At 46.9% G+C, this 16,456-nt stretch overlaps 1 protein-coding gene across 4 annotated transcripts in view; it reads left to right on the top strand.

Annotated features, from left to right (window-relative positions):
* The window catches only part of POU2F1 (POU class 2 homeobox 1), a 180,865-nt gene that overhangs the window by 148,183 nt on the left and 16,226 nt on the right, over nucleotides 1-16,456 (top strand). For all 4 annotated transcript variants that reach the window (XM_074972221.1, XM_074972230.1, XM_074972239.1 and 1 more), the window contains exon 10: nucleotides 3,731-3,872. In XM_074972221.1, coding sequence (XP_074828322.1) covers nucleotides 3,731-3,872 — 142 coding nt within the window. The remainder of the gene's footprint in view (nucleotides 1-3,730; nucleotides 3,873-16,456) is intronic.

The raw sequence follows: 16,456 nt of genomic DNA on the forward strand, positions 1-16,456 counted from the left end.
TGGGGTCAAAGAAGGAAAAAATCACCTGTTGATCCAGCTCTCTGGAGACCTTGCATCCAACCAAGGGTTCTTCTGAGGCTCCTGTCTCCTCTGTTACCAAGACCCTGGTACTGGCTAGGAAAACCACACCACATACTGAGAAGCCATGTTGTAAACACCAGAGTTGACACTGGACCCAGCACCTCTGAAACACAATGACTTTAAAGTTAAGCTGAAATCTTCATTGGTACTACCTTCCACAGCCAGCAGAGAAAAGTGCACAAATAGCACTTCAGTACCATTTCCAGTGCCACCCAATGTACTAACTCCTGAGGGTCCTTACTTGGAGTCTCTGGTACCGTCCAGGCTCCTTTTCCACAAGAATCTTTGGATCCTAGAAGAACCTGAGTCATCGTTGCTCAGAGTTACTAAGAGATACTTTCTGCTGATATCAACTTACTTCCTGGAATTGACCTACCCTACAGTCCTGCCATATACAATGGTGGCTCATCCTCAGTACTGACGCGGTCACTGGTTCCACACAAACCCATGGAGCATGCTGAGAAGAGTTTCTGACCTGTATAGACATATCCTCCAGTACCGTCTCACCAGCCAACCAAGATTCTACTTCTGGTACTGATGCAGTTACCAGATCCTCTCTGGTCTGCAGTGCCCACTTGATCCCTGGTACCAACCACGGGTGCCTAAACTGGGGTTGGGTGGGACTCCAGGGGGACTATAGCCTCCCTACTTTTAAAAGTGGAAGGGCCATGCCTGGACAGCAAATCTCCTCACGCAGGAGTTGGGATTCATCATGCACCTCAAGGCCTGGCTTCTAAATGGCTCTCTCGTATAGAACAGGACTGCTCCCCAGATGTGTACAAACAGTACTGCTTAATAATAGAAAACCCACAACAAAGAAGACTTGCCTGCAGAAGTGGAAATGCTTCCAGGCTCCTCTCCAGTCCTGCCTGACCCAAATGTTCAATTACATTCCAAATTTAAAAAACACTCATTTATTGCTGAGCTTGATTAAGGTTCACCTGGCTGCCAGGACAGTCTTTCACCCCCCCACCCCACCCCTCGAAAGGTTTTCAATCTTTACTCACCCAACCACTGCGAACCACTGTGTCTTCACGGTTCCACATTAATCAGGAAATTCACCTACTGGTGTTTTATCCCAAGTCTCACTCGTCAAGAGAAGAAGCAAGCCTCCATACACAATGTAGGAAAGACTCTCACCTTCTACCTCAACAGACTAAGTCCTTTAAGCTAATCTTGATCACAGAACGAATGAAGGGGAATCCTATCTCTACCCAAAGACTGTCCAAATATGTTTTGGGATGTAACTTGACCTGTTATAATACTTCAGGAACTTGTCCCTCTTCTAGAGCAATTGCCTGTTTCACCAAGGCTCAATCTACCTCTGTGGCCCTACTGAAAAGCATGCTCTGCAAATGTGAGAAAAGCATTTCTCATATTTGCAGAGCATCCATCTGGTCTCTGGTGCACATTTTCCCAGCACTATGCTATTGTGCCTGCTTCCAAAGCTGATGTGGCTTTCAGTGATGCCATTCTATAGTCTGTACTCCATCTACCTCATCAGCACCCTCCTCCATAACTGAGGTACTGCTCAGGAAACTCCTGAAATGGAGTACCCACAGGGACTCTATTCGAAGAAGGAGGAGAGGTTACTTACTTACCTTGTGCGGTAACTGGTGTTCTTCAAGATGTGTCCCCCTGTGGATTCTTCACTACCCACCCTACTTCCCGTCTGTCTGTGTCTTCTCACTGGACTTCCTTGGTTGAGAAGGAAATGGAGTGGCAGTGGGTCCGTCCCACATATATCCTTGTTCCATAGCATAAGGGTATCTAGGGCACAGGTGGAGACTCACAGACACTGCTGATGAAAATCACCAGTCAGGAGTGCACAGATGTGTGCACATCCCGAAGTGGAGCGCCTGTATGGACGCACATCTCAAAGAACTCCAGATACTGTACAAGGTAGGTAACCGCTCCTTATTTAAGTTAAACCAAAGGGCAAATATTGGTAGGAAGAGCATAAATAGCAGAGTTGGAAGTTGTTCAGGAGACTGTCACAAGCCTCATAAAAAATCTGTCCAGTCTAAGCATGATCGGATCCATCTCCAAAATGGTTGAAATAGCAAGGTTTCAGCTGCATAAACCCTGCTAGAGCATCCACATTGCCTCTCTGGGAGCCAGTTAATGGGCTTTGAAATACACAGAATTATGGGACATATGAGGTAACATCTCACAGTTCATACAGGTTTCCTCTTCTGACCAGGTAGCTTGGTGAACCATCAGTCATTTTAGTCCACTTTTCAAATCCACATTGGTATCTTTTTTTTCCCTTTATATGCATTGTGCAATTTACTAGACTGCCTGTTCTTTTTTCCTGGCTTGGAAGTAGCCACTCTTCATTCCCTTAGTTGGTATCAGGCTGGGTTGTGGGACTAGCTTTAGAGGAGAATACAGTAAGCACTATTCACAATCCAACTAAACCACTTTTAAACTACACTGTGTTCAACCCAACCAACCCCCTCAATCTCCTTTTTTAGGATTTTTCAGCACTGTTGTAAAATTAATTTTAAATTTTTTAGTGTGGATTTAAACTATATTAACTACTTCTATACCGTGATGTTTTCTTTAAGGTGGTTTAAAGTATATACCATGGGCAGGACCCTTGCACTTGCAAAAACTGCCAAAGGATTTTTAGTGACCACAAACAAGAATTAAATTTTCCAATGAAACTTTAAAATGATAGCTCCTGAAGAATAGTGCTCTTGAGCCACCTGCAAGATGGGTAACTCACTACTGACTAAAAGAATAGAGACATTTTCTTCTGAGGCATCAGGCTACACTGGGTTTTCTTTGGAGGTCTCCAGTCCAAGTACTGATGGGACTCCCTCCTATTTAATTTAATTTGATAATAGCCCACTTCTGTGCGTAAAACACTTTAAGATCCTTCTATGTATAAATGCGAGTGCAAGCAGAATGCTTGATACAGAGCCAAAACCCTGAGTTTGGAAAAGTAATAATTCCAGATGTAGTGGTAATGATGGTCTGGCTGGCTGTAAATTTCCCGACTTCTCTTTGGACAGACATGTGATGTTGATGGTATAATTGACCATTATTGAGAATAGTTTAACTTTTCTTCTGCTTCTGAAACAGATCTGCTGGAGAGCCTCAGTTTGAACCTCAAAATATAAAATCCAGTAAAAGTTAAGATGAGCACCTTGGCTTATGGACAAATCCGATCCTCTCACCATCTGCAAGATGTTACACTGAATTGTTGCCCTGAAATAATTAGTATTTCCCAATTCTTTTATTTGACTTTCTCTTCTTTGGGGTTAAGTAGGTACATCTTCAGTTCTGCTCCCAAGAGTTATAGTGTTTGCTGTAAATGCTTGAATTAATATTTGGTGGGATGTGGTGCTCAGTGTTAATGTGGAGACCAAGCCAAAGACTCCTGAGATATTCTGGAAAGAGTTCAGATTAAAGAGTGAGAAACTTGGAAAGACTAAATCTTTTTTATCATCATCTGGATTGGCATGAACCTATTAGCACTGAGCAAATTTCTGTGTACCTGAAGCCTTATGTAGAAGTGGTGTCACCAAAAGGGCCCACAGATGTTTGTTTCAGTTAGTGCTTTGTGTCCTCTGTGTGGTAGAAGAGACTTCTATAGCTAAGAGTCATATGTTAATGAATCTCTCTCTCTCTCTCTGTGCAGGGTGATGTTGGGCTCGCTATGGGCAAACTCTATGGAAATGACTTCAGCCAAACTACCATCTCTCGCTTTGAAGCCTTGAACCTCAGCTTTAAAAACATGTGCAAGTTAAAGCCACTTCTGGAAAAGTGGCTCAATGATGCAGGTGAATGAGTCTGTGAACTTCTTCACAATCCCACCACAAATCCAGTGGGATTCTGAAAAATTGCTTTACTGTTCTATTTGGTTTGGGCCTTAAGTCACTTGTTACAAAATCCATCAAGCTTCCCTATCTCTTCTTGGGACAGGTAATTCACGAGGATAAAAGTAATAATAGCATTGGTCCAAGGGTCGACAGGCCTTTGAAGCAATTCCCATATAGCTTTTGGATATGTGCTACACAGTTAGTGGAATCATTGGCTGGCGTGAGGGGAAAAATGTACACCACATGCTGTGTGTGTGTGTGCACGCGCATATAACTTCTAACTGTCCTCTAGATTCCTTTCCCAGTTGGGTAGTTACAAGAGGGTTGCACACTTCGTAGCTAGTGCAGGCCAAGCTCACTGCATACACTAGCAGCTCTCAAGATTCATCCAGTCCGTCCACAAGCTCCCTGTGTGCCACCCTCCTTTCCATGCCATGGACTCTGTGCCCCCTCCATTTCTCCCTCTCTCCATGCTAGGGGCTCTGTGTGCGCCCCCTCTTCCTCCCCTCCACAACCCCCCTCCCCATATGTTCCTATCCACAACATAACATTATTTATCCTTTTCTTTCTCTGTGGGAGATAAGTCATTCGGGATGTTGACATTTTAAACTCAGACAATGAGCAGAGCTGAGATGGGGCCATTGTTATGCTTGAGGTTGTTAATGGCTGCCATCAACTAGTTCTTTAATCTGTAGACCATAACAGACCTGGTTGAAGCTGAGAGGTCTTCTAACCATTTGTCCCCCATTTCCTCCTAGTTTTCCAGTTTTCACCAAAATCAATGGAGTTCTACTCACTCATGCCTAGAACATTACTTGAAATTTTGGAATTGATTGAATGCAGTGTTCAAAATCTATTGCATTACAGACAAACAAAAATGCCATCCAGTTTAATGTAGGGCCTCACTTCATTTGGCCAACAAAGAAATGTTAGCAAAAAGTTTCTGGCTGGTTCTGTAGCATCCAACACCAAGGTTTCTCAGAGGATATTCCAAGCCCCTAGGACAGTGGTTCCCAAACGGTGGGTTGTGACCCTAAATGGGGTCACACCATTAGCAGATGGGGTTGCAACAATCCTGAATGTGCAGATGATGCCATTTTGTTCCACAGAGCATGGCCTTGCACATACGGCGCATGCAAGGTCACGGTGCACAGAGGACACTATGTTGCTCTACAAAACAGCATCCTCTGTATAATGTGACCTCACGTGCACCATACATATAAGGTCACGCTGTGTGGAGGACGCCAATTTGCTCTACTAAATGGCGTCCCCCATGCGGCGTGACCTTGCACACACCAGAGGTGTGAGGTCACGCTATGCAGAGGATGCCATTTTGTAGAGCAAAATGGTGTCCTCCATGTTGTCTGGGGTCCCGGCAGGAAATACTTCATTAAAATGGGGTCATGCCGGCAAAAAGTTTGGGAACCCCTGCATTAGAATTTTATCCAGCTACAATTAGTCAGTTGAAAGACTCCCATTGACTTCAGTAGTTTAATTGGAACCTAAGTAGAAGTACATAGAAGGGTGTAGCATCTCAGCCAGGGCCCTGTGTCTTCCATGATTGTGGAACTTGCTACAAAATTGTACTCCAGGATTTCAGCTTTCATTTTAAAAAAAAGTAAGTTTCTGGCCCTCGTGGTTGCAAAGATAATCTTGGAAACATGAGCTTAATGTAATTGATGCCCATCTGAGTCTGCAAGGAACCTAGAACAGTAGTTCTGAGTGGTGTGAACTGCCCTTTTAATCTCACTCAAGGCTTGTGGACTCCATGATTTTGCAGCTGAATTCGTTATTTATTATTCCAGCATTTTGCTTCCTATCTGACCTGACCTGCTTTCAACTGTCTCTTGTCCTGCACTGTTTCCAAAAAGGGGAAATTAACTGGTTTACAGTGCATGCTTCCGTCACTGTTCTGTAGAATCAGATGGAGGATAAGGAGATCAGGGAGCCAGAGCTCAAGTCCAGCTTTCAGTGAGGGAAGGATAGAGCCAGAAGTGTGTGGTGGCCATCTGGGCTGTCTAGAGCAGCGGTTCTCAACCAGGGATCCTTGGCCCCCTGGGCGTCCACGAGCCCTTTTAGGGGGGCCGCAGAACTCTGTGGCTAAAACCCAGTTCCTCCAAGCCACAGCACTTAACTTGAGCGGAGTTGGTTCGAGCCCTGCCAGCCCTTGCCCCCTTCCCAATAGAAGTAAAACTATGCCTATGCCCAAGGGTCCCTCCCTCCAGCCTGGAGCCCCACGCTGTCCCCGCTCTCCAGGCTCTGGCATTTTTCATAGTATGTTGAGGGGGACCTCAGCAAGAAAAAGTTTTGAGAACCCCTGGTCTAGAGAATATAGCATCAGACAACACCTTGTAGCTGAGATGAGCCACTGAAGCTGATTACTAGTTCCCTCCTTCCCAGACACACGTGGAGCAGGGGAAGGAGATTCTGTGCTAGGCTGCTCAGACAACTGCTGAAGCTCATAGAGCTGGGCTGTCTGGGGAATAGTGAAAAAAATCCATAATTAACAAGGATTATTGCTGAAAATAATCATTGATGAATTGTATATCAATGAATATTTTAGCTGTGCCATAGTAACATGTTTGAAGCATGAGGGATGGGAATGAAGGGTATTTCATGGAGATGCAATGAATTAACATTGCTGTGGAATGTAGGGTTTTTCTTCAAGTAATGTACCTATAGGTGTTCCGCTCTAGGTACGATAGCACCCCCTGTGCTGTCAATCGGAGATTTTTCATAGCAATGTCTGTTCGGCCCACATGTGCATTAGTCTTGTGCCCCGTCCTGTTATATAGCATTGCACAGGCAAACCACCCTCAGTTCCTTCTCAATCACCTTGGCCTGAGACTGACCTCTAGTAGTTGTCCCTTCAGATCTCCTCAACCTTACTGTTAGTTAGTGGTTGTGTTAATATTAATGTTACTTCATCAAAGTCAATAATTTCCTTTATTCTAGCTTCTTTCCTTTCTTAAAAAAAAAATCTCTTTTCTATACTCTATTTAGATAAGTTTTAGATGATTAGACATTTTCTGTCTGGATGGCGATGCCTGGTTCTCCCAGGCTTTAAATGCTGTTCATCATGCCAGGAGGCGATCCTAGTTAGCATCAGACATTCATGATGTATCCGGTGCCTTGGTGAGTCGCACGTCACTCAAAAGTGTAACTTTTGCCTGGCGTTGAAATCAAGAGCCGGGAAAAACAGAGAATTTAAGCTTCTCCTCCATATGCTGGGGAGCTCTCTACGTCCAGCCTCTGATCCAGGTCAACGGGCCCCCACTGTACACCAGTCCCCAGGTAAGTTTGCTATCTTGGAGCACCACACTTCCAGGATGCCCAAGAGGAAGATACAGGACTTCTCTCACAAGCTCTCGAAGGAACGTGCCCCAGGTTCACCAGGTGGAGATTCTACCTCTAAAAAGCCAAGGTTGTTGCTACCTTGGCACCACCAGCTTTCCAGTTAGGTACTGACGAGGCTCCTGGTTCCACTGGTCCCAGAGCACAGCTAGCCAGCGTGGCAGCAGGGCTTCAGCTTCAGAGACACCCTCAGTACCAGCATCAGACAAAGGCAGAAAGAAGAGCTCTTCCTATGCTCCCTCAGTACTGAAGAAGCCCGCTCGGGCTCCAACTGCACCTCCCTCAGAGTGCATGAAACACTTGGCACCATCAAAGTCTACAGCACCGGCAACACCGCCAGCCACAACTACTGTACTACACTTGTCAGCCTTGGAACTGATGCCCCTCGCAGTACCTCAGGAGTTCCATGTTCCTTGGGACCTGCTTATATCGGAGACTGCTCAGCTCTGACGTGCTCTCGATATTGAGGACATCCAGATCACCTGAGGTGTTCCTGGTACCAATTATTTCACCTCAGATTTCTCTAGGTGCTCCATCATTCCTGAGTGAACCAGAAGAAAAGGCTTCTGTTGATGACCTCACCTTGGTATGACAAGTGTCGGTCCAGGGCTCTCTTCCTCACTCCTTCAGAGTTCCCTTTCCAGAGGCTTTGACTGAAGCTGCGACTGTCCACGGCCCATGATTACCACCAGTGCCTTACTGGTACGAGCACCCTTGGGTGCCTCCACCAATGCGTTATGCTTCTCCTCCTTGGCCATATTGGGACTTTGGGCTGTTTATAGTCAACAATTCTCTAGGACATCCAGTATTACCCACCATGGGCAAGAACAGTTGGCATTACCTGCTCCCCCCAGAAGACCTGACCCTCAGGGGGAATCTTTTGAGGAGCAGGAGGCTAGAGCTGATGAAGAGGTTTCGCCTACAGGCAATATCTCTTGATCTGCAGATGAAGCAGTTATGTCTCCCCTCTCATTCCTGGTGGATGATTTTAAACACTTCCAGGATCTGATCAAGAGACTTGCAGACTCCTTACAGATTCCACTCGGGGAGGTTATGGAGCCCCATCATAAGCTGCTCAATATCCTCCATTCACCATCAGTGGCCTGTATAGCATTACCTGTTAATGAGGCTTTTACATCCAGCAAAGATTGTTTGGCACACACCAGTATAGTGTCCGTTTCGCCTACATGTAAAAGAACAGACAAGAAATGTTATGTCCCAGCAAAGCGCTTGGAGTTTTCATTTTCCCACCCCGACCTAACTCCCTGGTAGATGTGGTGAATGAAAGCTTTAGGCAGCACCACACTAAATCAACACCTCACAATAAAGACCACAAGCATCTGGGCCTATTTGGGAGAAAGTCTTACTCCTCAGCCTCACTTCAATTCAGAATTGCCAATTTTGAGGCCTGAATGGCAAAATATAACCATATCAACTACACCAAACTCATGTCCTTTGTTGACCACCTATCTGCAAAACACAGGGAGCAGTTTCAAGTGATTATAGCGGAAGGCCAGCTATTGGCCAGAACAATGTTGCAAGCCTCCGTCGATGCTGCTGACACCACCGCTTGTTCGATGGCCAAAGCATTGGTAATGAGAAGAGTCTCCTGGCTCCAGCTCTCTCATTTCCCTAAGGAGGTTCAGATCCCAGTCAAGGACCTTAATTTCAACGGTTCTAAATTGTTTGCAGATTGATGGATGAGTCTCTGCGAACCTTGAAGGATTCCAGAGTGACTTTGCATTCTCTTGACATTTACGCCCCTTCATATAAGACCAAACTCAGCAAGTCCCAGACAGCCCAGAGATCCCCCCCACACACACCGAATTCTTCCTCCCTCAGAAGGCGTATGAACCACACCAAAGAAGGCAAAGGTTCCAGAGAAGGAAACTATCCGCTTCTCAGCCTTCTGCCTTGGACCCGTCCATCTCCAAGCAGCAATTTTGACATGTTGGTCAAGGGTCTAAATTACCATCCTCATCCTCCCCCATTGCAGCTGACCCCTCCCTTCGGTGACCGCCTTCACCACTTCATGCAGTCTTGAGAGTTGATCACTACGGACTAGTGGGTCTTGGAGATTTGTCTCCACAGATTACGCAATCCACTTCACTTCCACCAACTACCTCGTCTTCCCCCAATTCCTCATCCCTCTGCAGGGACCCTGCTCATGAGAGCATACTGTGCCAAGAAATAGGCACCCTCTTACGTTGGGGAGCTCTAGAACCAGTCCCCATGCAGCACAGATGTTTTGTTCAAGGTACTTCCTGGTACCAAAAACGTGGAGGCTGGAGACCCATCCTAGACCTGAGACTACTCCACACCTATGTAAAGGTGTAGAAATTCAAAATGGTGATGCCCAAGGTAGAGGATAATTCCCTCACTAGAGGAAGGGGATTGAGTTTCAGTCCTCGACACTCAAGAAGCGTATTTCCACATCGCTATCCACCCATCTCACAAATGATGCCTCCATTTTATTGTTGGCCAGAATCACTTCCAATATTGAGTGCTCCCCTTAGGTCTGTCATCTGCCCCATGGTCTTTTCGAAGGTCATGTTGGTGGTAGCAGCCCAACTCCACAAGAAAGATATTTTACTATTCCCTTGCCTGGATAATTGGTTACTAAAAGGCTGCTCCATGGAGATGACATCTTGGGTAACTTCCAAGGCCAAAGACCTCTTCCTCCAATTTGGTCTACAACTGAATATACATAAATCCACATTGACCCCAAAACAGAGCCTAGAGTTCACAGGGGCACATCTCGATTCAGTGACAGCAAGAGCCTACCTTCCTCAGCACAGGTTCGTGGCCCTCTCCAACATAGTGAACATGATTCAACTCAGTCCACAAACCATAGTCAGGAACTGCATTCTATTACTGGGCCACATTGCGGCCATAACCTTCGTGACAGAGCACGCCTGACTTGGAATATGCTGCCTCCATGGATGGCTCAGAACCATTTATTCGCCCACCAAACACAGTCTACATATGCTCCTTTGTGTACCTGCCTTTGTGAAACAATACTTCGATTGGTGGAAGAACCATCACAACGTTCTGTTCTGTTCACATATCCTTCCCCAACGGTCGTTATAATGAGACACCTCTCTGCTAGGGTGGGGAGTGCATCTAGACAGTTACATGATCCAGGGCAAGTGGACGTCGCAGGAGACGATGCTACCTATCAATCTCCTGGAACTCAAGGCAGTCAGATATGCTTATCTCCAATTCCTACTACTAATAAAAGGAAAGCACATAAAAATCATGATGGACAATATATCATGCATGTTTTACATCAGCTGCCCGGGAGGCGCCAGATCTCCCTCCTTTTATACTGAGGCACTCAAACTTTGGAACTGGTGCATACAAACCCAGATTACTGTCACAGCAGCCTGTCTCCCAGGTATCCAGATTGTGACTGCTGATGCACTCAGCAGACAGTTCTTCCAAGACCATGAGTGGGAAATAGATCCCACATATTCCACCAATGGGGCACCCCCCAAATAGATCATAGAATCATAGAATATCAGGGTTGGAAGGGACCTCAGGAGGTCATCTAGTCCAATCTGCTCAAAGCAGGACCAATCCCCAATTAAATCATCCCAGCCAGGGCTTTGTCAAGCCTGACCTTAAAAACTTCTAAGGAAGGAGATTCTACCACCTCCCTAGGTAACGCATTCCAGTGTTTCACCACCCTCCTAGTGAAAAAATTTTTCCTAATATCCAACCTAAACCTCCCCCACTGCAACTTGAGACCATTTCTCCTTGTCCTGTCATCTTCTACCACTGAGAATAGTCTAGAACCATCCTCTTTGGAACCACCTCTCAGGTAGTTGAAAGCAGCTATCAAATCCCCCCTCATTCTTCTCTTCTGCAGACTAAACAATCCCAGTTCCCTCAGCCTCTCCTCATAAGTCATGTGTTCCAGCCCCCTAATCATTTTTGTTGCCCTTCGCTGGACTCGCTCCAATTTTTCCACATCCTTCTTGTAGTGTGGGGCCCAAAACTGGACACAGTACTCCAGATGAGGCCTCACCAATGTCGAATAGAGGGGAACGATCACGTCCCTCGATCTGCTGGCTATGCCCCTACTTATACATCCCAAAATGCCATTGGCCTTCTTGGCAACAACAGCACACCGTTGACTCATATCCAGCTTCTCGTCCACTGTCACCCCTAGGTCCTTTTCCACAGAACTGCTGCCTAGCCATTCGGTCCCTAGTCTGTAGCGGTGCATTGGATTCTTCCGTCCTAAGTGCAGGACCCTGCACTTATCCTTGTTGAACCTCATCAGATTTCTTTTGGCCCAATCCTCCAATTTATCTAGGTCCCTCTGTATCCTATCCCTACCTGCCACCGTATCAACCACTCCTCCTAGTTTAGTATCATCCGCAAATTCGCTGAGTGCAATCCACACCATCCTCCAGATCGTTTATGAAGATATTGAACAAAACCGGCCCCAGAGCCGACCCTTGGGGCACTCCACTTGATACCGGCTGCCATCTAGACATGGAGCCATTGATCACTACCCGTTGAGCCCGACAATCTAGCCAACTTTCTACCCACCTTATAGTGCATTCATCCAGCCCATACTTCTTTAACTTGCTGACAAGAATACTGTGGGAGACTGTGTCAAAAGCTTTGCTAAAGTCAAGAAACAATATATCTACTGCTTTCCCTTCATCCACAGGATCCAGTAATCTCATCATAGAAGGCGATTAGATTAGTCAGGCATGACCTTCCCTTGGTGAATCCATGCTGACTGTTCCTGATCACTTTCCTCTCGTGTAAGTGCTTCAGGATTGATTCCTTGAGGACCTGCTCCATGATTTTTCCAGGGACTGAGGTGAGGCTGACTGGCCTGTAGTTCCCAGGATTCTCCTCCTTCCCTTTTTTAAAGATGGGCACTACATTAGCCTTTTTCCAGTCGTCCGGGACTTCCCCCCATCGCCATGAGTTTTCAAAGATAATGGCCAATGGCTCTGCAATCACATCCGCCAACTCCTTTAGCACTCTCGGATGCAACGCATCCGGCCCCATGGACTTGTGCACGTCCAGCTTTTCTAAATAGTCCCTAACCACTTCTTTCTCCACAGAGGGCTGGCCACCTACTCCCCATGCTGTGTTGCCCAGCGCAGCAGTCTGGGAGCTGACCTTGTTCGTGAAGACAGAGGCAAAAAAAGCATTGAGTACATTAGCTTTTTCCACATCCTCTGTCACTAGGTTGCCTCCCTCATTCAGTAAGGGGCCCACACTTTCCTTGGCTTTCTTCTTGTTGCCAACATACCTGAGGAAACCCTTCTTGTTACTCTTAACACCTCTTGCTAGCTGCAGCTCCAGGTGCGATTTGGCCCTCCTGATTTCATTCCTACATGCCCGAGCAACATTTTTATACTTTTCCCTGGTCATTTGTCCAATCTTCCACTTTTTGTAAGCTTCTTTTTTATGTTTCAGATCCGCAAGGATTTCACTGTTAAGCCAAGCTGGTCGCCTGCCATATTTACTATTCTTTCGACACATCGGGATGGTTTGTCCCTGTGACCTCAATAGGGATTCGTTGAAATACAGCCAGCTCTCCTGGACTCCTTTCCCCCTCATGTTATTCCCCCAGGGGATCCTACCCATCAGTTCCCTGAGGGAGTCGAAGTCTGCTTTCCTGAAGTCCAGGGTCTGTATTCTGCTGCTTACCTTTCTTCCCTGTGTCAGGATCCTGAACTCGACCAACTCATGGTCACTGCCTCCCAGATTCCCATCCACTTTTGCTTCCCCTACTAATTCTTCCCGGTTTGTGAGCAGCAGATCAAGAAAAGCTCTCCCCCTAGTTGGCTCCTCCAGCACTTGCACCAGGAAATTGTCCCCTACGTTTTCCAAAAACTTCATGGATTGTCTGTGCACCGCTGTCGTGCTCTCCCAGCAGATATCAGGATGATTAAAGTCGCCTATGAGAACGAGGGCGTGCGATCTAGTAGCTTCTGCAAGTTGCCGGAAGAAGGCCTCATCCACCTCATCCCCCTGGTCCGGTGGTCTATAGCAGACTCCCACCACTACATCACTTTTGTTGCTCACACTTCTAAACTTAATCCAGAGACTCTCAGGTTTCTCTGCAGTTTCATACCGGAGCTCTGAGCAGTCATACTGCTCCCTTACATACAGTGCTACTCCCCCACCTTTTCTGCCCTGCCTGTCCTTCCTGAACAGTTTATAACCATCCATGACAGTACTCCAGTCATGTGAGTTATCCCACCAAGTCTCTGTTATTCCAATCACATCATAATTCCTTGCCTTCACCAGGACCTCCAGTTCTCCCTGCTTGTTTCCAAGGCTTTGTGCATTTGTATATAGGCACTTGAGATAACCTGCTGATCGCCCCTCATTCTCAGTATGAGGTAGGAGCCCTCCCCTCACAGATGTTCCTGCCTGTGCTTCCTCCCGGTATCCTGCTTGCCCACTTACCTCAGGGCTTTGGTCTCCTTCCCCCGGTGAACCTAGTTTAAAGCCCTCCTCACTAGGTTAGCCAGCCTGCTCGCAAAGATGCTCTTCCCTCTCTTCATTAGGTGGAGCCCGTCTCTGCCCAGCACTCCTCCTTCATGGAACACCATCCCATGGTCAAAGAATCCAAAGCCTTCTCTCCGACACCACCTGCGTAGCCATTCGCTGACTTCCACGATTCGACGGTCCCTACCCCAGCCTTTTCCTTCCACGGGGAGGATGGACGAGAACACCACTTGCGCCTCAAACTCCTTTATCCTTCTTCCCAGAGCCACGTAGTCCGCAGTGATCTGCTCAAGGTCATTCTTGGCAGTATCATTGGTGCCCACGTGGAGAATCAGGAAGGGGTAGCAATCCGAGGGCTTGATGAGTCTCAGCAGTCTCTCCGTCACATCGCGAATCTTAGCCCCTGGCAAGCAGCAGACTTCTCTGTTTTCCTGGTCAGGGCGGCAGATAGATGACTCAGTCCCCCTGAGGAGAGAGTCCCCGACCACCACCACCCGCCTCCTTCTCTTGGGAGTGTTGGTCGTGGAACCCCCAACCTCAGGACATCACATCTCATGCCTTCCAACCAGCGGAGTCTCCTTCTGCTTTCTCCCCCCAGACGTATCATCTGGTCCACTCTCCGCAATGGTACCTGTGGAGAGAACATGAAAACGGTTACTTACCTGCGTCTGCATTGCTGGTACCCGGACATTCCCCCTTCTTCTTCTGGAGGTCACATGTTGCCAAACTTCTTCACTGGCCTCTTGGCTCCGCTGTGCAACCTGCTCTAAATCTTTAGAGCTTTGTGCCCGTAGAAGCATATCCTGACTTTTTTGTCCAGGAAATCCTCAGATTCTCGTATGCAACGCTGGTTCGATATCTCTTGCTCCAGACCTTCAATCTTCTCTTCCAATATGGATACTAGCTTGCACTTTGTACAGACAAAGTCGCTTCTGTCCTGTGGAAAAAAGACAAACATGGCACATCCAGTGCAGGTCACAATAGCTGAACACTCCCCCTCCATATCACCTTCCTACTATGAGCTTCCTCAGAGAAGTTGGCAAGATGTAAGCCTCACTGGGCTCACCCCAGGCGAACTCCCAGGCAAACTCCTGCTGTGTGCTGCTCTGCTGTTCCCCGCTGCACAGCTGGTCCACCGCTGCTCAGCTGGTTTGCGGAGCTCTGGCTATTTTTAAACAATAGAGAGGCAAGCAAAAAATGCACCCACTTCTGCTCAAAGGCGGACTGGGTCACCAATCCTTAGGGGATGTTTTTCAACTTCAGTGACCGTCAAACCTACCATGTGCATTCCCTCCAACTCCCCTAATAGCCAAGACGATGCTCAGGATAGAGCGAGACAGGGCCAGAGTCATTCTAATAGCCCCTCCCATGGCCAGACAAACGTTGTTTTCTTACTTCCTACAGCTACCTTCCTTGCCCTCCAATCATTCTTTGCAACACTCCCCACCTCCTCTCCCACGAGCACGGGAGGATTCTTCACCCCAATCTCAAGACATTTCATCTCAAAGCATGGTTAATTTGATGGCTCACAGGGATAGAGACAACCCGTTCAGACAATGTAAAAAGAGTGCTACTACACAGCGGGAAATAACCTGCTTGCTACACTTATTGTCAGAAATGATCTCCTTTTGCCTGTTGGTGTGGCTGTAGACAGCTTTCACCAATGACTGCATCACTTTCAGATATACTAGACTACACCTAAGCGCTAACCATTTTCGGTTTATCATTGAGCTCAATAGGAGTCCACCTGGCTGCCATCATGACCCTTCACCCCTCTGTAGAGGGCTATTCCATCCTTATCCCCCGACCATAACAAGGTTCCTCAAAGGGCTGGGAAACCTCTCCCCACCAGTCCAATGTTCATCTCCAATATGAGACCTCAACCTGGTGCTTAAATGCCTCACAAGATCACTCTTTGAACCTCCTGGCTTCTTGCTTGCTACTCCATTTGTCTATGAAGACAACATTCCTGATAGCCATCATGTCAGTGCAATGGGTTGGTGAACTAGGGATCCTGATGGCATACAGCCCCTTCATAGTATTTTTTAAGGATAAGGTCATGCTTTGACCTCTCTCCAAATGCTTACCTAAGGTCTCTTCTGCATTTTACATCAGTCAGACCATTCACTTCCCTGACTTCTACCCCTAACAGCATATGAATCAGCAGGACGCAATACTATATACCCCGTATGTCAGAAGAGCTCTGACCTCCTATCAAGACAGAACAAAACTCTTCAGAAAGACCAACAAGATATTCGTCTTGATTGCACACACATCAAAGGACTCTGCAATCTCCAGCCAGAGACTTTCCAAATGGATTTCAGACTGCATTAACTCTTATTACCAATCTCATAACATTGAGCCATTCTCACTCATACACACCCATTTGGCAAGGTCCACTGCCACTTCCATGGCCTTCCTCAAAAACGTACCGATCATTGAAATAAGTAATGCTGCCACTTGGGCTTCTGTGGATACGTTCTCCGAACAGTATGCAATCATGCACAACTCTGCCTCTGATATGATATTTGGCTTGACTGTATTCTCTGCCGTACTGGATTAGACTCCGAAGCCCCTTCCACCTTAGATGGTACTGCTTGGTAATCACCTATAGTGGTGCACCCTTAGGGACACTACTCGAAGAAGAAGAAGAAATGGGTTACTCACCCTGTGCAACAACTGTGGTTCTTTGAGATGTGTCC

This window comes from Natator depressus, chromosome 1 (genome assembly GCF_965152275.1).
Source record: "Natator depressus isolate rNatDep1 chromosome 1, rNatDep2.hap1, whole genome shotgun sequence".
NCBI lineage: Eukaryota > Metazoa > Chordata > Testudines > Cheloniidae > Natator > Natator depressus.